This window comes from Bos taurus, chromosome 14 (assembly GCF_002263795.3).
Source record: "Bos taurus isolate L1 Dominette 01449 registration number 42190680 breed Hereford chromosome 14, ARS-UCD2.0, whole genome shotgun sequence".
NCBI classification, from domain to species: Eukaryota; Metazoa; Chordata; class Mammalia; order Artiodactyla; family Bovidae; genus Bos; species Bos taurus.
In genome coordinates this window covers 2,605,170-2,627,597 of record NC_037341.1, presented here as the reverse complement: position 1 = coordinate 2,627,597, position 22,428 = coordinate 2,605,170, and the positions used below count along the sequence as shown (strand labels likewise).

Below are 22,428 nucleotides of genomic sequence, written 5' to 3'. Positions count from 1 at the left end.
TTCTGGACATTTCCTATAAACGGCGTCACACAGGATGATTGCTGTGTGCGTCTGGCCGCTTGCAGGCAGCGTGTTTCCCAGGTCCATCCAAGCAGTGGTGTGTGTCAGAGCCTCGTTCCTTTTCACGGTTGAATAATATTCCACCAAGTGGCTGTTTAACTGCTCCCCTGTTGACGGACATTCGGGCTGAAGCTGGGGTCTGAGCTCCTCTTTGCAGGGTCCTGGCCGTGCTCTGTCCCCCATTGCCCACGGCCCCTGGCCTGCCCAATTCCCAGGGCGGGGCCAGGCTGGGCCAGGGTGGGGTTGGCAGGAAGCAGGAGATCTCTCCAGGCTTTTTGAGCACAGGAGAGGCCTGCAGATAACCTTCCTGCCTGAGGTTCCAGAATTGGCAAATCTTACAGTTCCACAGCGGCTTCCCTGGTGACTCGGTAAAGCGTCTGCCTACAGTGTGGGAGGCCTGGGTTCAATCCTCTGGAGAAGGAAATGGCACCCCACTCCAGTACTCTTGCCTGGAAAATCCCATGGAGGAGCATAGTAGGCTACAGTCCACGGGGTTGCAAAGAGTTGGACATGACTGAACGACTTCACTTCACTTCACAGTTCTACAGACTCAGAGCTCTTGGACCTGAAGACTCTCAAACACTAAGCTTCTGAGGGTCCAGGGGCCAGAGTGTTCTGAGCAGACACCTGTCCCCAGCCCCAGCTCCATGGCAGACATCACTAGTCGAGCCGGCTGGGCCTTGGGGTCCCTGCAAGAGCCTGGGGCGGTGACCACCCCCCCAGTTGGTATGAGGGCTCTTGGTCCCCGCTTCCAGTAGCTGACCTTTGCCTCCTCCCTGGCCTCCCACCCTCTTCTCATGCCCACAGGCCTTTCCTGGCCTCCTCCTTCCCTTGGGGCCCTGGTCTTTCCTGCCCCCCATCCTATGCCGCACCACGTGGAGGCAGGGCCTGTGGACCACTGGGGTGGATGCCCCGTCCTGCAGGCTCCTGAGGTGGGGAGAGGCGGTGAGGATGGGGGCTTTGCAGAGGCTGGGGGCGGCTGCCCAGGGTGCCCAGGCGCCTTGGTCACAGGCACAGAGCCTGGCTGGAGGGCAGGGAGGGCCCCCACACTCCCTCCTTGCCCACCTGCCCTCCAGCTGTCGACGCCCGGGGCCTGTCCTCTGGGTTGGGGACGGCCAACGGTGGGCTAGTTTCTGGGAGGGTGGGGGTGGTGGTGATGCCGCACGTGGTGCTGGTCACTCCTCTCGTCCCCCCCTGACATCCTGTGGGCCTCGGACCCCCTGCAGCTGGAAAGCATGGGCTTGGATCTGGAACTGAGTGCCCAGGGCTCTCAGACTGGGTTCCGGGCACCCTGGGCTCCTGCCCATCGCAGGGGGGCGGGGGTCTGTTGGCAGGGGGATTCCGTTTCTGCCCCTTGCGGCTCCCTCGTTGTCCTCCTGCCCGGAAGCCCTCCTACCGCAGCCTGGGAAGCGGGGATCATTTGTGGGAAAGGGCGAGCTCTGGCCTGGAAATAGCCAAGTGTGCACAGAAATAACCCTGGCCTCAAAAAAGAACATGGAAAATTAAACAGGGAACAGCAGCGTTCGCCTGTCCCTTTCCACAGCCGTATCTCAAGACGGCGCTCCTCCCCTCATTTTACAGATGAGGGAATTGAGGCCGGGGAGGAGGGTGACCTGCCTGAGGGCCTCCCGCCAGGCCGCTGGCCTCTGACCCCGTGTTTCCCACGATGGTGTGTCTGCCCGACCCCTCTGAGGCTCTGCTGCCCTCAGCTGCTTCTCTGAGGGTCAAATGCCTATGCATCCCTCAAAACCCAGAGAAGCCTCCTTTTCTCTGGTGAGCCTCCCCAGCTCCCTGGAGGGCAGCTGTGGTCTCTGCCAGGACCTCGCCACCTGGAGCAGGCGGTGGGCTCCTTGGACCGTGGCTTCGTCCACCCCACGCCAGGCAGCACAGTACGTGCTCACTAAGTGCCCGTGGAGTGACTCATTGACGGACTGTTCCCATCAACCTGAGAGTGGAGGTCGGTTGAACCTCTCATCCCCTTCCCTGCATTTTCATCCCAACAACCTGAGAAGTTCAAGTGAGTATGACCACTTTACCGATGAGGCTCAGAGAGACCAACTCGCCTGCGCAAAGGTCACACAGCAACCAAGGGCTGGATCTGGGATTTGATCCTGACCCCTCCAAACACGGATCTTTCTGGAGAGTTCACTGTGTGTCTGGCTCAGGGCTGGGTGGGCCCCTGACCGCCCCACTGTCCATTCCCTTCTCTCCTTGCATCTTGTGGGCTGGCTCTCACTCGTGGCCTCTGAACACCCTTCCTCGCTTCCAGCATCCCCTCTGTGGGGTCTAGCTTGTCTCCGGAGGGCCCCTCCCATCCTAAGAGCAGTGCAGGGATCCTGTGTGTGTCTCCTGCAGCCACCAGGGGCACCAGGCAAGGTGGATTTTCTCAGGAGGCCCAGGGCTTGGTGCTCTAGCCAGAAGCCGGCTTTTCAGGCCCACAGACTTCCCTCTCTCGCCTCCCTCACCTGGCCCCTCACTTCTCATTCCCTTTGAGTCCTTGGCAGGCACTGAGGCCTGAGGCTACTCCCGTGAAAGGCTGGGGTGGGCAGAGGCCACAGGCAGGGAGGAGGGAGCGGACAAAGGTTCTGGAGCCATGGCAGTGAAGGAGAAGGGGTGCAGGGAAGATGTGGGGGTTCTGGGATAAAGAGTTAGGATTCAGGGTTCCAGGGTTGTTTCCATCTCCCTGGTCCAGCAAAGACCTGGTATTCGGGGAAACCCGAGGGGCTCTGGAAATGGGTGACGGTCCTGGAGGCAGGAGAATAAAAGGGAATACACGGACGTATGTCCGAGGGAGGGACAGGCCGGCCCTTGTTCCGTGAGGCTTGCCAAGGGTCTCGGCCCCGGGAACCCTGACTGTAGCTTCCTCCAGAGCGCGATGAGGCATGTCGGGAGAGGCTAGTCCACCTGACATCTTGTCTCCAGGAACCCAGACCCTGAGCCACCCCTGGGGGTCGGGCTGCCCTCCTCTGAGCTTGGGAGGGGGCGGCTGCCTGCCCCGAGGGGCCGCGGGCAGGTGGGGGCACGGGCAGTGGCACAACCCGGCTGTCAGGCCAGGGCCTAGGGTCACTGCGCTCTGTGTCCAGTACAAGGCCTGTCCCCTCTGCCTGACCAGGCAGAGACTCAGACCCAGGGCACGCTCCCTAGCATCCACCTGTGTGTCCATCCTGCTTCCTCCCTGCCTGGCTTTGGGGCTGGTGGCAGCACTATGCTTAGACATGCCCAGTGCTGCTTGTCTGGACAGCCCAGCCCTTGGTTACGATTCTCTTCTCCTGCTCAACTGCCAGGCTGTGTGACTCAGAGCAGCTGTCTGACCCTCTCTGGGCTCATGAGACAGTGAATGAGGTTCTTGACCTGGGGAACCGCATATGGCCTTGAGGAGCTCTCAGCTTCCCTGGATCGCACGCTGGAGGAGGAGGCAGGGTCTCAGGGGAGCCCTAGCTGCCCATAGATGCCAGCATCCCCATGTGTCATGGAGTCGTCGACCTTGTTCCAAGCCCACCAAGAGGGTCTGGCTCACTTCCGCTCCTCCCCGTCCATGACCGCCCCGCCCAGCCTCCCTCCTGGCTGGAATGAGGGGCTGCCTTGAATAGTTGAAGGGGTCAGGGGCTTCCTGGGGCAGTGTCAGTCTTCTCCCCGGAGGATAAGGGAGCTGCAGCTCCTCCAGGCAGCCTTCCAGGGTTGCCCTTCAAGGATCAGATGGTAGAGACGATCAGGAGGTCCCAGCCAGCCAGGGTCCCGGCAGAGGGCAGACACCTCGGGTGCCTCTCCCGGGCCAGCAGTGCCACCTGGTGGTTGCAGCCTCCAGACGCCTCCATCCAACCGGCCTTCCCAGGGAATCGGCCCGAGGGGCTGGGGCCAGCCTGGGAGGCAGTCGGCTGAGATCATTGGCAGCTCCGAGAACCCAGGGGTCCTGCCTGCCTGAGGCCAGAATGTCAAAGACAGGGCTTAACCCAGAGGGATGAGAGGATGGAGGAGTCTCAGTCCCTGTGACCAGTGTGTGCACGCGTGTGTGTGCACATGCACACATGCGTGTGGAAGGGGAAGGCAGGGGTCCTGTTGGGAGGGAGGCCCTCAGGTCACAGCTGGCACAGGAAGGTAGGGGACGCTGTGAAGGAATGGAGGGAAATGAGTGGATGTGCTGGGGTCTTCCTCAGGGAAGCCCCATTTCCTGCATTAGCTTGGCTTGTGTTGTCCTTAGTCGCTCAGTTGTGTCCGACTCTTTGCACCCCCATGGACTGTAGCCCACCAGCCTCCTCTGTCCATGGGGATTCTCCAGGCAAGAAAACCGGAGTGGGTTGCCATGCCCTCCTCCAGGGGACCTTCCCAACCCAGGGATGGAAGCCAGGTCTTCCGCATTGCAGGCAGATTCTTTACTGAGTCACCAGGGAAGCCCAAAAAGGTCTTCATTATTTCTTTGCCTGTGAAAGTGAAAGTCACTCAGTCATGTCTGACTCTTTGGGACCCCATGGATAATACTGTCCATGGAATTCTTGAGGCCAGAATACTGGAGTGGGTAGCCTTTCCCTTCTCCAGGGGATCTTCCCAACCCGGGGATCAAACCCAAGACTCCTGCATTGCAGGTGGATTCTTTACCAGCTGAGCCAGAAAGGAAGCCCTTGGCTCAGTTTAATCACTAATTATTGACTGCTGAGTACTGTGGGAAGAGATACATACATATTACACACACACAATGCACATTCACACTTACATATGTATATATAGACAAAAATATGGACACAACACACGTCTACATTCACACAGATACACACATACGTGCATACAGACACAACACAACAATGCACACACATGTACATATACACACAGACGCACAATGGACACACATACACAAGTACATATGTATACATGGACAAAACACATGGACATAACACACGTGTACATTTACACAGGTACACAGACACCCAAAACACACACAGAGTACACACACACACACATACACATAGACAAAACAGATGGGCACAACATGCATTCACAGACACACACATCCAGACGCACACAGACACACACTAATGCACACACACATATTACACACACACACACACCCCCTTTGGTAGAAGGGAAGGAAACTGAGGCTCATGGACATTGTGTCTTGCCCGTGGCTGGAGAAGCAGGTGTGGCCGAGCAGCCTGATGCAGGTGGGACACCATGTTACCCCTGCCCTGGGGTTGGGCTGTGGCACCCACCCCGTCAGCCTCGGGCATCAAGGTCCCAGAAGCTGCACCCCACAGCTTTGCTCTGGAGAAATGGTGGAGCAGGGTTCAGAACCCTGGACCGCACCCCGGGCCCTAGAACCTGACCCTCAGTCCCCAGCAGGCCACTGGGAGTGGAGCCCATGGGGGTGGGTGGGCCGGGCAGACCCTCGCAGGCCCCGGAACTCCTCCACGGAGCGGGTCCCCAGGCCACTGGTGGCCAGGCCCTGGGGTACACAGGTGCATTTCACCCCCATGGCCTCTGGATGTGAAGGTTCAGCACACTGAGGTCACGCCTTCATCCCTACTTCCATCTGGACCCCATCAGGAGCCCCCACTCTGCCATGGGGTGCCCCTGGTGGGTGACTGGGGATCCCAGGCCTCATGAGGTCACCTCTCTGCCCAAGACTGGGCCCGAGAAGATGAGGAGCTGCAGGGCAGGGCGAGTAGAGCCTCAGGCTAGTTCAGAGACACGGAGCATCTCCCACTTCAGTCCTCTCTGACCTGGGAGCTGAGGGTCTAACACCCCGGGCGCCATTTGTTCTGAGCTCCGGATGACAAACAAGGAAACTGGGGCCTGGAGTGGGCAAGGGGACCTGGAGGGACTCCTAGGCCTTGTCTCAAGCCCGGTGAGAGCTGTCTCCGGTCTCAGTTCTGGGGCACCTGTGGTCTGGGGAGTAGGTTCCTGCTATAGGGGGCAGAGCTGGGGCTTGGAGGAGTCCCAGAGTCAGCAGACTCACGGGTGAGCTGGGCTGGGATGAGTGTGTGTGGTTCCAGTGCATGGGCTTCTGTCCACACACCCGCTGGACCTCAGTTTCTTCTTCTGTGACATGGGGCTGAAAGGCCCTGGCCCTGCCAACCTGTCGGGCACTTGATACTTGAAAACTTCCCCAAAACCCCAACCTCAACAGAGGCCCACCTTGGAGAGCTGGAAGCCAGGCCGGCCAGGTGAGGACCAGGAGGGAAGAACCTTGAGCATCTCCTCCTCCAAGAAGCCCTCCAGGCTGCATCTACTTGGCTGGTACCCATGTGGTGTGGTAGGGGGCTCTGAGCTCCCACCACCCAGCTCTTCCCCTAGGCTGCAGGCTCCCTTGGGCCCTGTGAAGTGCAGAGCATTGGCCTTATCTGGGGAACCAGGATGAAATGGGGGTGGGGGAGTTCAGTTCCCGAGGGCTCAGCAAGGGACTAAGGGTGCTGGTGGGCAGCCAGCCACTCTGGAGGGCACAGCTGGGCCCTGTGGTCTGTCCTGCAGCGGGGTGGGTGCTGGCCCTGGGGGCCTGGGGGAGGGACCCACAAGGAGGACAGTCGGGGTTGGTCCTAGGCAGACTGGCAGGGCAATGGCCTGCAGAGACTGAGACCAGGAAGAGAACAGGTGCCCCAAGGAGGCCGTGGGCAAGCCCTGTGCCCTCCTCCTGCGAGTGCAGCCGGCGGGGGCAGGGGTGATGGGCAAGCCAGGGAGACAGCAGGGCCCGAGGCTGGTGGCAGGGAGGCAGGGACATTTCCTCAGGCCTGCGCAGCCCCTGAGCACAGGGAGCCCCTCCCCCAGCATCGGGGCGCCCTCCTGTTTGCTGGCACTCTGCTGACTGGGTCCGCCTCCCTGGCCCACAGCTTTCCTGGCTCCTCTCAGGGGTTCAGGAGGTGGTGGGGGGCCCCAGGCCCGGGGTCACGCAGATCCGGGTGGGGAGTTCTAGCTCCGTTTTTAAGGTGGCATTGGATAGCCTTGGACTGCCCCCACTCCATCACCCAGCCTCAGTTTTCTCGTGAACTGGGAACACAGATCCTTGGGGCATGAGGCCTGCCCCACGGGTGGGAGGATGTTGGGGGATGACCAGCCCATGGGTGTCTTCAGCTCATTCAGGGATCCCCCTCACACCCACGGCTGCCTGAGCTCCCCTACCCGGGGCTTGAGGAGGGGAGGGCAGCGGGGGCAGGTGGACACTGAGCCTCTGGAGGGACTCGGAGAGGACAGGGTGTAAGCCAGGACATCGGTGGGACACCCATTTCTGCAGGCCCCCGCCTCTGCTCAAGCACCAGAGGCCTCCAGGAAGCTGGGGCGGGCGCCCAGGGACATTTCCTGCTATTAATGGAGCTTAATCTAAACAGACCCTAATATTTACCTCTAGACGCCTCCGGCCTCCAAGGGTGCCAGACAGCGAGAGTGACGACCCCACCCAGGCAGTGCCCTCCTCACCCTTGCTTCCTGGGCTGCATGTGAGCCTGGAGCTCACGTTCGAGCCCCCTCCTGGACGCCCGGAGCCTCAGTTTCCCTCTCTGGGAGATGGGGGTGAACACCCAGGCTTTGGGGGAGGTTCAGAGGCGCTTGCTTTGTAAATTCGCTCTGGGAGCAGCAACACAGCCCCTCCCTCGTTGTTGACCCACCGACCCCCGCCCTCCCGCACCCTCGTGCCTTCAGGGATCTGGTCGGATGCTGTGGACAGTCTGGCTAACCTGCCCAGGTCCGAGTTCTGTCCCTGGGCAGGCAGAGCGTGGGCAAAGGTGGAGTGAGGACGTTCACCCGGCTGGTCTGTGTGTGCCAGGGTGGCACACAGCTACGGCGCCACACGCTGCCCACACCGTACCACCTGTGTCCCCTCCGACCTCACCCTTTAGCGAGGCCCTGGCATCTGCCCCCAGCAGCGATGGCAAAGCCACGACCCCATCACCACCACCACCCAGCCACAGGAGAGTGACAATACTGGGGGCACGCGGGGGCCCCCACCTGGCTCAGTGCCTCTTGGCGACCCCTGCCTGCCAGCCAGGGCGCTGAGTCAAGGGCACGGATTTGAATAAACAGTTTTAATTCAGGATGAGGAAGCCTCGTTGAGGAGACTGTTTACATCAGATATAAATACACAGGCCACCTCACGTCACTTGGGCTTCTCAGAAATCTGGGAAGGGAGGCCGTGTAGAGGACGGTGCGGAGGCTTCACACCCAGCCCTCGTGGGAACAAGTCTGGCCTCTGGCGGCGGCCGGAGCCTGTGTCTCGTGGAGGACACTGTAGTGGGAGGGAGCCAGCCGTCAGGAGGAGGGAGCAAGTGTCTGAGGAAGTGGGGGGGGCTCAGACAAAGTCGTATGCGGTGAACCTCTCGCCCCCAGCCCCCTGCCCACCAGCTGAAAGCCCAAGGAGGGGAGGGGGAGAAGTGGAGAGTAGGGGAAACTGAGGCCAGTGAGCGAGGGTTCTGCACAAGGCCATCAGACTACTCTTAGGGCGGTGGAAGGCTCGCCTGGGGCCCTGGCCTCCTGCGTCCCCACGGTCTTCCAGTCCCCGAGGAGCCCAGGCCGGACGGTGGGATTTCACATGTGGGACAAGGGGAGGGGGCTTGGCCACCCCTAATCTGGATCCCAGTTCTGCCCTGGGCTCTTACCTCCACACGTGGTGGGGACTAGCGAGACAATGTGTGTGAAGCGGGGTGGGACAGACCCGGGACCCAGTAGGTGCCCAATCAGTGTCTGCCGAGAGCCCCCTCCTCCTAGAGGCAGGGATTGTCCCAGAAGAATTGCAACCCCTCCACCCCCAAGCGCAAAAGTCACCTAGTTTCAGCCATTTACTCTCTAGTATGAATTAAAGTGACAACCTGACATCGATCAGGACTCTGACCCTGGAGGAAGGGCCACAGGTGGTGCTGGGCTGGGGCAAGCACTGGGCACGGACCTTCCCTCCTCTGCCGTGTGACTGCCCAGATGCCAGCTCGCAGGCCTGGCAGAGACAGAGCTGTCGGAGCCTCCCTGCCTGGACCCACCATTAGTGCCCCTCCCTGGGGCCAGCATCGCTGTCACCACAGGCTTTGCGGAACAGACAGCCCACTCCCGTGTCCTCCTTTTCCGAGACCCAGGCCCCTCCCGTGCCCCGTGCAGCCCTGGGTCCCTGGGGAGTCACGGGCCTGCTCTGAGCTGGGAGGTGGGGGGAGGCTCCACACTGTTCCAGCACACAGGAAGGGCCAAGGATGTTGGTGCTAATGCTAACAACCATACCCCTTTGCTTCTTGAGCATCTGTGCCCAGCACCCCTACCACCCCACTGAGCAGGCCCTGGATCCCCCCAGGCTCCAGCACCCCCACCCTAGCCCTCCCACAAGGTCCTGGGGTCACAGGCCCTGGCCCCGCGGGGCTCCAGCTGATCGTGCTGGCCGCGCAGTCTGGCCTGAGTACTCACTCTATAACTCTGGAAAGGTCCTTTCCCTCCCTAAGCCTCAGTTTTCCCATCTGATATTTGGGGATATAAATGGTCCTCTTGCTTCCCATCCAGGCCTCGCACCAGGGCCCTGATCTTGGGGGACAGGGGACTCTGCCTGGAGCCACTGATCCCGTAGGACTTTGCAGACAAGGGGCAAATCTGGGGCCAAATTCTGTCTCACCTGTTTCACTGGTGGCCGTGTGTGAGGGTAAAGCCTGGTGGCTAGAGGTGCCTGGGAAACTCAGAGCTCCTCTCTCAAAATAGCCATCCTCCCCTGAAACAGCAGTCTAGAGAGGGCTCATGGGAGCTTGAACATTCAACAGAAGGCACATGGAAGCGATCCTGGAGTCCAGCTCAGAGGAGGCGACCAGTGGACCAAGTCAGAGAAATACTCCCTTCTCAGGAAAGGGAGGGGCTTCCCAGGTGGCATTAGTGGCAAAGAACCCTCCTGGCAATGCAGGAGACTTAAGAGACGCTGGTTCGATCCCTGGGCCAGGAAGATCCCCTGGAGGAGGGCATGGCCACGCCAGTATTCTTGCCTGGAGAATCCCTTGGACAGAAGAGCCTGGCGGGCTACAGTCCATGGAGTTGCAAACAGTCGGAGATGACTGAGGCGACTTAGTATGCATGCATGCAGGAAAGGCAGGGAGGCATGATGAGCCAGACAAGAGGGAGAACAAGGGCTCTGTGCGTGGCCAGACGTGGCCTTAGGCCAGCAGGCCCGCGTTTAACTCTGTCTTTGTCCTTGGTTTCGCGTCCACAGGATGGGGCTGGGAGTCTACTGCCCTCCTGGGCCAGCAGGCAGGGTCTTCCGAGACAATCCCTGGAGCGGGGGGGCTTTGGGAAGATGTGAGCTGTGTCCATGGGGCAGGCACGGGGGCGCTGGAAGAGGTGGGGCTGGCTTTTGATTCTGACTTGCCTATCGCCCAGCCAGGGCACCTGCGTGTGCCACTCAGCGCCTCCCCCGGAGTGGGGTAGAAAATAGCGTCTCCTTTGTAGAACGCAAGTGTCAGCCCAGATAGCAGGGGACTCACAGCGGCGCGCCCCGCGGGGCCAGCCCGTCTTCCTGAGTGATTCACGGGCACCTCAAGTGTGGGCCCTGCAGATGTGAACCCCTCTCGTCTGCTCACGTAACACTTGTGTCCCTTTTCCTTTCTGTTTTAGCTGTTCTGTCTCTGTGGGGCAGGGAGATGACGGGGGACAGGTGGGGAGGGGACCTCTTCAGGTCACCTTTTAAACCTGCTTTGAAATTCCTAGTACCTTAAAAGTCTCTGTCCCTGTTTTGCAGGAACCCTTTCTGGGGGTAGAATGATCCAAGTAGGAAGCCAGCTTCTGGCTCCCCCTGTGGGTCTTCAGTGGACACAACATATACCCTGCTGCTGCTGCTGCTAAGTCACTTCAGTCGTGTCTGACTCTGTGCGACCCCATAGATGGCAGCCCACCAGGCTCCCCCGTCCCTGGGATTCTCCAGGCAAGAACACTGGAGTGCGTTGCCATTTTCTTCTCCAATGCATGAAAGTGAAAAGTGAAAGTGAAGTCCCTCAGTCATGTCCGACCCTCAGTGACCACATGGACTGCAGCCTACCAGGCTCCTCCATCCATGGGATTTTCCAGGCAAGAGTACTGGAGTGGGGTGCCATTGCCTTCTCCGACATATACCCTAGGGATGGCAAATAACCAGCATTCAGTCCGCCATGTCCTCTCTAGAGCCCGTGGCAGACATTGCCAGTCAATCACAGCACAGTGGCCTTTGACCCTGTGTCCAGTCAGAGCACTGGGCAGCCATCATCAATCGATCAAGATGAACCCAATCTGCCACTCTAGTAGAGCAGGTGTCTGTGCTGTCCCCGACCTGGCCTGCCCAGCTCAGTCCAGACCTTTGGCCCCCTTGCAGTGTCCTGCTGACTACGCGTCGGGCCCGTTGGGCAGGGCCTGTGTGACGGCCTGAGCTCTGGCCCCGAGGATGTGATGGTGGGCTGAGCCCTTGGAGCTCTTCTGGACGCTGACCACGTCGCAGCTGTTGGGCTCGCACTCTGCTCCACGCCGGCCACAGAGGCCGCGGACAGTGGCCTGGAAGCTGCTGGTGACGAAGCAGTAGACGATGGGGTCCATGCAGCTGTTGAGGCTGCTGAGGGTCACAGCCACATGGTAGGCCACGAGGCTGGCGTGGTGCGGCATGCCGGGCCACAGAGCCACGGCCACCTGGCGAGCGTGGAAGGGTGTGAAGCACACGAGGAAGATGACCAGCACGGTGAGCAGCAGCTGCATGGCCCGCACGCGGCGCTGGCGGCCCTGGTGCAGCAGGCCGGGCCGCGACAGCGCGCACACGATGCGCCCGGTGAACACGCTGATGACTAGCAGCGGCAGCAGGAACTCCAGGACGGTCAGCGCGAAGATGCGGCAGCAGGGGCCGCCGGCGGTCGTCACGCCCAGCACGGACAGGGTCACGGCGCCGGCGGCCAGCCACACGAAGGCACACACGGCCCTGGCGCAGGCCGGCTGGCGCCAGCGGCGGGAGCCGCCGGGCCGCACGATGGCCAGGTAGCGATCCACGCAGATGCAGCTGAGGAAGAGGATGGAGCAGTGCATGTTGAGGAAGTAGCCGAAGACGTGCGGCAGGGCGCAGCGCAGGCAGCCGCGGGCGCCGTAGAAGACGGCGAAGCGCGTGGGCAGGGACAGGCCCACCAGCAGGTCGGTCACCACCAGGTTGATGGTATAGACGACCGACGGTGTCTTGGCCCGGGTGCGGCAGCCGAAGACGTAGAGCGCCAGCCCGTTGAGCACCATCCCTGCCAGGAAGATGACGCCGTGCGCTGCCATCAGCGCCAGCCACAGGCCCGGGAAGCTGGCATGCAGCTGCTCGTCCAGCTGGGCAAACCGGTGGAACAGGGGCATCTCCGGCAGGCTGACGTTGGTCCACGCCGCCGCTGCCGCCGCTGTGGCATTGGGGGCTGCCCCGGCCGAGGGCCCCGCGGGAGACGTGGAGGGCATGACGGTGGCCAGTGCTCCCCCGGACTGGAAGGAAGGAGATCGGGTTACCCTGGGGTTATTGGAGCCCTGCCCGGAGGCTGGACCCCACCTGGCTCGGCTGCCCACCCAGCACCCCAACATTTCTGTCGTGGTACCTCTGCCTGGCCTGGCCCTGGCACTTGCCAGCATGGAGCTTTAGCCGCATGCTAAACCTGCTCCTCTGAAGCATGGAGCTTTAGCTGCTCTGAACCTGCTCCTCACTGTCACGGGAGATGAAAAGCCTTGCAAGACTGTCACCAGGACTGAGACCCGACAAAGGCGGCCAGTGTGGCAACAGGTAATAGGAAGGCCAAGTGTGTGTGCTGTGTGAGGCTTGTCTCCAGACCAGTTCCTCCCTCAATCGCTGTGCAACTTTAGCTAAGTCACTTAACCTCTCTGTGCCTCATGATGAGTCCCCAGTCTATATCACTGGGACTGCAGAGCTTCTGGGAGGGTTAACTGAACACAGCAGTGCTCAGTGCGTCACTGAGTGAGTGAGTTAAAGTCGCTCAGTTGTGTCCCACTCTCTGGGATCCCATGGGCTGTAGCCCGCCAGGCTCCTCCGTCCGTGGGATTCTCCAGGCAAGAATACTAGAGTGGGTTGCCATTCCCTTCCCCAGTGGATCTGCCCAGCCCAGGATCGAACCCAGGTGTCCCGCATTGCAGGCGGATTCTTTACCATCTGAGCCACCGGGGAAGCAGAGCATCACACTGGTGGGTACCAAACAAAGGAAAGTTCTGCTCCGTGAGAGCTGTGCCCATGGCCGGCCCAGCCCCAAGTCCCCACGCCCATGCATCCTGGCCCCTGTCCTCCGGGCCACCCAACCGTTCTCACCTCCTCCATGGCTGGCACCAGGTCAGTGCCCTGGGTGAGGGTCCTCAGATGGGTCTTTTGCCCAAGGGCCTGGGATTGGGGGAGCTGAGAGTCAGCCCCTGGCCGCCCCGGATTCTTCCCAGCCCGGAGAGACGGCCACCTTTGCTGTCTCGGAGACTCACGTGGGGCAGCTTGCTGCGGCTGGAGCCTGGAGCCAGGTCCCAGCAGCAGCAGCAGCAGGGCGTGAGTTAAATAAACGCCGCAATCCTGGCCTGCTGGCCTAGACTCGGGCTTGGGGGTGGGTGGGGGGCTGCAGCCGCCCACTCTGTTTATGTTCCTGCTGAGCTGTTTAACTTGCTGAGATTTATCCCTTTGTTTATAAATGAAGGGTTAACAGGCTCTCACCCCAACCCTGGACCGGGCTGATCCTCCAAATAAGGACATTTCTGGCTTTTTCAGGAGAAAGGAGAAGGCTTTGAGGAGAAACAGGGAGGAGAGGGGGGCACAGGGGAGGTCCCCGGTAGAGTGTGCCTCCCCAATTATAGGGGGAGGGAAGACGCCCCCATCGTGGTGACCAAGGGAAGTGAGGCATCTGCGTGAACAGCCCGCCCGCTGCCCACTCCCCTGGCCGGCTACTACCTGTCCTTGGGCAGCAGGCTCCTTCTGGCAGCTTCCATCCAGCGGAAGTCCAGCCTGCCAGGGGACTGGGGACTGAAAGCCCAGCCCGGAGCGGGTGGGCAGGGCAGGGAAGTGCTTGCTAGCCAAGGCTCAGGTCCCAACCCAGCCTGGAGGGAGGCACTGGCCCGGCAGGCCGCCTTTATCCTCCACTCTGAGAAGGTGGCACCAGCTGAACCTCCGCCTCTGGGACCCTGGCCCTGGGCATCTGCTGATCCTCGGAGGCGTCTGGAAAGAGTCTGATGCTGCCCAGGACCGTGGCTGGCCCCTCGGGTCCCCTCTGGCATGAGTGGGCCCAGGCCTCCACTCATGGGGCGCTCTGGGAGGACTGTCCTCTGCCTGGGGTCCCCAGCCCCAGACACACAGGGGCCTTGGATGTGTCAGCCCATTGGCAGGCAGCTCGGGGAGTTGGGGAGTGAGAAGGACGTCTGGGGCAGGGAGAGACTGTAGGCACGAGTGGGCAGTGAGGGGAGGTCACGAGTCTGGGCCGTGGGGCTGTGGGCCTCATCCCCAGGACACGGGGGCTCCAGGACCCCAGGAAGAAGAGCGGTGCCCCCAACGTGTCCCTCCTCTCCTGGGAAAAGCCCGAAGCCCTGCCAAGACCCGGGCAGTGTGCAGCTGGCCCGGACACGCGGCGGACCGGTTTTTGACTTCCCCTCCACGTGCTTTCAGTTAGCTGATGTGTCTGCACAGGGTCTGTGTCCGTGTCACGGTCCGAGACAGATAAACATCCCAGGGCGCTTCCTCTGGGAGACAGTTGCAGGGTGACGCCGGCCCCGGGGAGCCCGCCCACCCGGGACAGCCCCCAGGGACAGCTCACACGCAGGCCAGCAGCTTGCTGCAGGCCACGGGCCGGGACGGCGGGCCCGGGGCTGCAGAGGCAGGCAGGTGGGGATGGAGGGCGTCCGTCAAGCACATGCTGATGCGTAGGTGCGAGAGTCTGAGCGGCATTTGGGCCCCACCCCGGGCACAGACCCTGCTCACACACGGAGCTCCGTCCCGCAACACCAGGAACCTGCGCATCTGTCCCGTGGAGCCCGGGTCACGGCTGCAGCCTGGGCCGTCGGCCCTGGCTTCCTACACCCTCAGCTCCTCCTCTTTGCCCGCTGCCGAGTCTGCCTGTCTCTGTGTGATCTGACCCCCACCGTGCCAGCCCACTCACCCACCTCTGGCACGCACCTCTCACGGTGAGAACACGCAGTGACCACTCTCTGGGGCACCTACTGAGCATCGCTTTTGCTTTGTAAGACGAGGAACTCGAATGGTGACACCCTGGACCCTGTGGCGGTGGACCAGCTGTGGCCCCATGAACCCACGGCCTGGGGCCCTCCCCGGTCTAGGGCTGGGAAGGGGCCGGGCTGGGAGTGTCTGGGCTAAGCAGCCCCTGCCCCGCACGGTCTCAGGTAGGACACTTCGTCTCTGCGCCCCTGGTCTCCATTGTCTCAGCTCCCCGTCCTCCTTGAGGCGCCACGGGACGGGCCTCATACCCCCTGAATCCACTTTGGTCAAGTAAGAGTTTTTCCGGCGGACCCCCGAGCCCTGAGCCGAGCGCCCCCTGCACCCCCCACAGGCTCAGCATCAGCCCCGCCTCACCCCACCCCACACTCCTGCCAGCCTCCAGGCTCAGGCTGTCTCACTCTCTCTCCACCACGGCCCCTCACCCCTTTGTCCACACCTGGCATGCGATGTCACAGCTGGTGCTAGACAGCTAGGGGTGGGCAGGTGGGTGGGCACTACAGGGAATAAATGAACAGTAACGGTACTCAGCAGGAGGGCAGAAGGAGAAGAGGACGACAGAGGATGAGACGGTTGGACGGCATCACTGACTCAATGGACACGAGTTTGAGCAGACTCCAGGAGATAGTGAAGGTACAGGGAAACCTGGTGCGCTACAGTTCACAAGTTTGCAGAGTCGGGCGCGACTGAGCAACTGAACAACAAGAAGAGTAACCAGTGGAGGAGGTGCGGGCTGTGGGCCGGTCCCCACTCACCACCAGTCGGCCCGGTGTTGATTAGCCTCTCTGAGCCTCCGCCTCCCTGCCCGCAGTGATGTAGCTGCAGCACCTTCTTTCTGCAGCTTCCAAGTGGGTGCGTGGCATCTGTTCCCAGGCAGAGTGGGCGCTGGTGGTGGTATCTCCTCACCCACTGGCTCCTGGCCTGCTCTACTTACGCAGAGGAAACCGAGGCTGAACACTGCAAAGAGCCTGGGTGCTCAGATACAGCTTAGGGGGAGGCAGGCTTCTGGCCAGAGGTGACCTTGTGGGCCTCCCTCCCGGGCCCCCATGCCCCTCACAGCCCTGCAGGGCCTTGGGTGAGGGTTCTGGCCCTGCAGGGGTTCTCTCTGAGCCTCAGTCTCTTCTCTTGTGATGTGGGGACTGAAACGGCTGCATTGCACTGCCTCTCAGGGCTGTTGTGGGCCTTCTCTGAGACCGAGCCCCTGGTGCAGGTGTGGAGAGGTGGGGCAGGGAGCGGGTGGGGTGCTCTGCTCCCCTTCCCCCTCTGGGCGTACAGGTCTGAGCCCTTTGACCCTCTGGGGAGGCATGGGGGGTGAAGGTCGTCTTTTCCTCTCTGATATGCCCTTACCCCCAGGCATCTGGCCACAACTAGCCTACAGAGATGTGGCTGCGGGGGCAGGGGTCCTTCCTGGGAAAAGCCTGAGGTTCTGAGCAAAGCTAGGGGAACCCCGTCCCCCCGTCTCCTTGCACCTCAACTGAAGGAGGACGCCTCAGGCACCCCCCACCTCCGTGCCCTTCCCATGCCGCCCCATCTCCCGCCCCTGCAGTTTTCCTGACACTTCCAGGGCCTCCTCCAGGCCCCAGCTCCTCAGGAAGCCTTCTCTCTCCTCCTCGGCTGACTCTCCTGGGTGTTCTTCCCCGGCTCCTTCCAGCCCAGGACTGTCCCACTGTCCTGACTGCAAGCAATTCAGGTGGGCCGGTTCCTCCAGCGCCCAGGACGGCTGGGCACAGAGCAGCACCCATCTTTCTCTCTGGCTGAGTGAACCCCTGCGGGAGTCTGCAGGGCCAGCAGAGCGAGGCCCCTTTCTCACCCAGGCGTTCGGGGCCCTCCCTGGCTGGCCGAGCCCCTGTGCAGCCCGCTCAGCGTCGCAGCACCTGAACCGGCTTCTGCTCTCAGCTCCGCCTTCACTACCATCAGTCTTCCCAGCAGGGTTAACACCTCCTCCAGGAAGCCCACCCAGCCCCCCTGACCGTCGGGCCCGTGGGTCCCCGTCATTCTCCCTCCCCCGGCCCTTGGCGCGCATCAGTGGTGTCTGGTTCAAGTCCCAGAGCCTCAGTCCTTCACCTGTGATTCTGGGACTGGTGTTTTAAAGGGACAGGTGAGCATCCAACAAATAGCGTCGTCAGGACCGCTGGGGGTGCTGGGTGGATACACAGCTTCAGGCGCCCCTGCGTGGAAGATGCGTAATGACGACAGTGGCCGTGCTGGAGACCCCTGGGCTCCCACCTGAATGGCGGTCCACCTGGGCCTGCCTGCCCATTCTGGGGAGAGGCCCGGGTCACCCCACGTGCTCAGTGCACAGCCCCTCAGAGCCTTTGTGAAGCTCCCAGGGAATAAGCATCTTTTCCTAAGTTACCTGACCCTGTCCCCTCCTGGGGCTCCCTTTCTATCCAGCCTGACCGTCACCCCAAGTGCCCACGCCCAGGGCACTGACGGGGGGTTGTGCCTGCTGCTGCCTCTCACAGCTTTTGCGTCTTTGCTGTGTGTCCAGAAACACAGGCCAAGACCCAGAGGCTCAGGGTGCCAGTAACTGCCCAGAAACTTGAGGGGGGCCCGAGCCTCTCTGACCTCTCACCAGTGTCCCAGGTGGGGGTCCATCCCGACCTCGTCTCGGTTTCTCTTGAATCCATGCTGCTATCCCTGCGTGTCCTCTAGCCGCCCAGCTGCCTGGCAGATGCCAAGCCCACAGCCTGGCTGCCTCCCGCCCTGCCACATATGGGGCCAGGGCAGCCAGGGGCCCTGGCCTCGGCCCCGGGCAACAGGTAGCTGCCTGGGCATGTGACCCAAGATCCCTTGTCCTTTCTGCAGCTCCCACACCTGGAGCCAGGAGGGGCGGTGTGGAGGACAGGCCCAGCCTTCCCCACCAAGGTGCCTGGAACGCCAGTATGGGCCAGTCGCCCTCAGACACTCTGCACCCACATGGCAGTCCTGACAAGGACGTGGGGGCCCAGAGAGGTGAGTGTCACGCCCTAGGACACACAGCGTGAAACTGATGGAGCGGGAAATCAAAGCCAGGTCCGCTGGCTCCCGGCCCAGCAGGAGTGGGATGAGAGTGGGGTGGGTGTCTCTGGACCTGGGGTCCGTGCGCAATTGTATTCTGGGTACACGCAGTAACCTGGACATGCCTCTGCCCCCGACGGGGTGACCCTCACAACCTCCCAAGGCCAAAATAGCCCTTACTGGAGGAACCACCTGCCTGTTTATTTTGCTGATTATTCTTGGTTTCATGGCATCTGCTTGAGAACATGGCCTGCTGTTTTTGGCTAGTCTGAGCATCTGCTTCTTCCATCCAGGGACGGCTGGGCCCTTACCGAGGCCCCAAGGGGGCCAGACTAGCTCTGGGTTGTCTAGAAGGTCCCAGGGGGCACCAGCTGGAATCAAGGTCCCCATCCTGGTCAGGGCTCCCTCCACCCAGCTCAGGGACAGGGTCACCTGGGGTGGCTGGGCGCTGGGCACCTGGCTCCAGCACGCCCGACTCAGCCTCACACCCCACCGTCTGAGAGCCCTTGGCTGAGGTCTTGGCCCTAATGGAAATGCAAGTTTCTCTGGGCCAGGTGGCCCCAGGCATCGCCACTCGTGGGGGTCCTGCTGCATGTCAGACAGCCCTCCCTGCCACCCTGGTTCACCCCTCACTTCATCCTGATGCTGAAAGAGGTGTAGCACCTGCCTGTCTCCCCCAGGCCAGCCTCCCTGGGGCGGTGGGACAGGATCCGTGGCTGCACCCGCCTGGCCTCTGCCTAATCCCTCGACCTGGCATACCACTTCTGCCTGCATCACCTGCTGAAGGCTCCTGGCACCCACAACACCCTCCTGGGCTCCCGACACCCCTCTACTGGGGCAGAGCCGTAACCCCACAGTTCATGGGTTGTCTCTGAGATGACCCTTTCCAGGGTCTCACGACTCCTGCCAGATGCCCCCACGTTGGTTTTGCTGGCCTCATTTTGCCTGTTAGGAAGCTGAGGCACAGAGAGGTTAGGTGGCCCATCTGGGGTCACCCAGCTGGGCGTGGAGGAGCTGGGCTTTGAACTCTGCCCTGCACCTGCTGCATGCTGCTGGAGGTTCCCCAGGGCCCACTGTGCCAGGGGCTCAGAGGTCCAGGGCTCTGGCAGCTTGCCCCAGGCCACACAGCTCAGTGGCAAGGTCAGGGGAACTGCGAGAAACACACGTTTCAGAGGCATCAGACCTGGCCTTGAACCTGGTGCTGGGGTCCTGGAGGGCCTCAGGCAGATCTGGTTCCAGCTTGTGGGGCTCACAGCCAGGGGCGGGGTGGGGGGAGGAGGCTAGAGAGTGACTGGTCAGGAGCAGGAGGGGCCTCAGGAGGACCTGGGGAGATAGCGTTCTGGGCGGTGGGATGAGAACAGCAGGTGCAAAGGCCTTGAGGTGGGAGCAGGCTCCTGTGCTCAGAGCACCACAGAGCAGGTGCTGAGAGCCGGCAGGCAGAGCAGGCTTGGCACCCCGAGGGTGCTTCAGGCCCCAGTGCCACCTCCTCCGGAAGGCCCTCCCGGACCACCCAGCCACCTGCACACCTTCACCTTCCACCTGCTTTCTTTCCCTCGCAGCCCTCTCATCACCCGACAGCTTCAAATTTATTTGTTTCTTGCTTTTCCCCTACTGGACTGGCAGCGCCGTGAGGGCCAGGGCCTGGGCTGTGGCTAAAGAAACCAGCGGATGATTTGAGAGCCCTGCAGGGCTCTTCAAGCCTCAGTTTCCTTATCTGTAAGAGGGGCATGCACACCTCATCGCATCAGGTCACCCGCGGACAGGCTCCCAGCAGGTGCTCAGGACACGTCGGGTTCCCCCCCCCACGCGCCAGGCCTTGGAAACAGCAACCTCTGCTGTTCCCGAGGCTCAGAGAGGGGCGGCCACTTGTCCGCGGCCACGCAGCTGGGAGAGGACGGGGTGTCCTGGCGACCCTCTGGCTGAGAGTGAGTATATGTTGGTGGAAGAGTATGGGGGCCGCCGGGCAGCCCCAGCCGCCCATCCGAGGGCTGTGCACGCTGCCACCAGCCCAGTCCCTTCGGTTCCCAGTGCTGCCCCGGGACACACAGCTGCTCCTCGTCCGCCCTGCCCAGCGCCCTGGCCACCGGCCAGTTCCCAACCGGCCCTCCCCCCTCGGGACCCTGTTCCTGCTGCCTTCTCAGGGCAGGCACAGCCGGCGAGCCAGGCGGGGGCAGTGCCAGCTGCAAGGTCTGCGCTGGGGGCAGGGCGGGCCCTGGGCCTCAGTTTCTCCGGCCCTCCAAGGGGAGGGCAGGGCCGGGCTGGGCGGGGGGACACACCCTGTGTGGAGCCTGTCCCCACAGGTCCCTCAAGCTCAGCCCTGCCCCAGCGGGGGGACTGCGGTGGCCACAGTCCCAGGGCTTGTCCAGGGCCTCTGGGGTCCCCCGACCCCTTCCTTGGCCCGGCCCCTGGGGCCACCCAGATGGGGAAATCGAGGCTCCCAGTAGATGACCACGAGAGCGCTAAAGCAAGGAAGGAAGGAAGGAAGAAAGTTCCAGAGGAGGGCATCGAACCAGAGGGGCTCAGGGCAGCAGGGGTGCCCCTCAAGCTCTCGGGTGCTCCCCTTCCCAACCCTCACCCAGCCTGGCAGCTGCAACACCTTTACCTTCGCCCTCAGTTTTCCCTTCTGTACAATGGCTCCCTGCAGGGCAGGACCTCAAAACCCCTTGCCAGCTCTGAGCTCTCTCCCTCCCAGTCTTTCTCCCCTGCTGCCCCTCTGCCTGCCTGGGGTGTGAGGACCCTGCACTGACCACCTCATCTCAGGGAGGGGAGGCCCCGCCTGCCTGAGGGGGACTCACCGCGCACCGTCTCCGTCTAGCAGAGGAACTGGCCTCTCGCTGCAGCTCCGCGGGCCACTTACTCGGGCTGTGCAGCCCGACCGACCGCACCTTCCTGGGGCCTGACGTCAGGCTCTGCTCGGGGCTCCTTTTGGGCAAGGCAGCGGTGGGGGCGGGGCGGGGCGGGGCGGGCTACTTTTCCGCCCCCGCCAGCATCCTGAGGAGCCCGATCCCAGGGCCCTGGGGGAGGGAGCCTTGGGCCAGACAAGGGAGGAGACTGAGGCAGAGGGCAGCGTGGCGGCTGCATCACCTGGGAAGGGCAGGGAGGGCAGCAGCAGCCCTGGCTCCCTGCCCCCGGTGTCCGGCCTGGGGAGCACAGCTGGCACCCACAGGTACCGCGTGTGCTGTGGCGGGGCTCACACAGATGGGCTTTTCTGTTTGGGGGACAGAGGCAGGGTCGTGCCCCCGGCCATCCCAACTGCCCTGCGCGGGTCTGCCTCCGCCCTCTCCCCAGCGCTGTCTGCCCTTCTGACCCCCTGGCGCCTGTGACCGTGACCAAGGGCTCCAACACTCGCTGTCCGGGTCTCTGTGTGTCCAAGCGCGTGTGTTCCGGGGGCGGACGTGGCTTCGTGGGGGCACACGCATGACTGGGTGTGTCCGTGTGGCCGGCACCAGCCTGGGGCCGTGTGTGCCTCGGCTCGACCCCTGTGGGTGCTGTAGAGATGCAGGGTTGGGTTGTGTGAAAGTCCTGAGTGTGCTGAGGGCCGGGGGGTGGGGTGGCCTTTCCTTGGGAGGGGCCTCCCCCAGACAGATGCCCTGGGCAGGGAGGGGGCTGGGGGCCGGGCTGGGGTCAGGCTTTCAGGGTCAAGGCCAGGAAGGGCTCAGGGCCAAGTCTGTGACATGCTGAGCGCCTCCTCTGTTCTCCTGTCCCCTACCCACCCAGACCCCTTGGATAAGCACCCACTGAGCTGGCTGTGGGCGGGGCGCTGGGCTCACAGGCCTGCGACTGGCTCTGGTCCCTGCGCCTGCATCTGGTGGGGGACATGCTGCAGCGCACCAGCGGGAGGGGGCCTGCTGTGGTCAGGAGGGCAGCCCACACCGGCAGAGGCAGGGGTGATGGGAGGCAGACAGCCTGGGTGGGCCCTTGGGAGGCAGGACCTGCCTGCCAGGGTCCCCGTGAGTGGAGGGCTGGGTGAGCCATGAAGCTGGGAGTGAGCGGAGGACTTCCACACTGGGTCATGGCTGCCCCTCTGGGGACCAGAATGGGGCTCTTGACTCCGAGGGCAGCGGGGAGCTATGGAAGATTCTGGGGGAGGGTGGTCCTTGGAGCAGTTTCCTTGCCACCCTCAATCAGGCTCCCCACTAAAGCAGGGCTGAGCCTGCAGACCGCAATGGTCTCCTTGGAACACGGTCATGTCTGAGGGCCAGAGGGAGGCGGGAGCCCCTGGCCCATCCAAGTCCCTTGCCCAGGGGGTGGTG

At 62.4% G+C, this 22,428-nt stretch overlaps 1 protein-coding gene across 2 annotated transcripts; it reads right to left on the bottom strand.

Annotated features, from left to right (window-relative positions):
* GPR20 (G protein-coupled receptor 20) lies at positions 1 to 21,061 on the bottom strand. 2 transcript variants are annotated; one of them, XR_009490426.1, is made up of 3 exons: positions 20,971 to 21,061; positions 9,623 to 12,456; positions 1 to 4,478 (listed from the first exon to the last, which is right to left on the bottom strand). XR_009490426.1 is itself a non-coding variant. In XM_005215306.5 (2 exons), the coding sequence occupies exon 2, from the start codon at positions 12,430 to 12,432 to the stop codon at positions 11,347 to 11,349; it is 1,086 nt and encodes a 361-aa protein (XP_005215363.1). In that variant the 5' UTR covers positions 12,433 to 12,456; positions 20,971 to 21,061; the 3' UTR covers positions 8,049 to 11,346. The 2 variants fall into 2 exon arrangements, 1 of the variants encoding a protein (XP_005215363.1); XM_005215306.5 differs by lacking the exon at positions 1 to 4,478 and having other exon boundaries at positions 8,049 to 12,456.
* Positions 21,062 to 22,428: the final 1,367 nt, after the last annotated feature.

What these genes read in the sequence shown, in the direction of transcription:
- GPR20 (XM_005215306.5), bottom strand. Translation starts at nt 12,432, where the DNA reads ATGCCCTCCACGTCTCCCGCGGGGCCCTCGGCCGGGGCAGCCCCCAAT.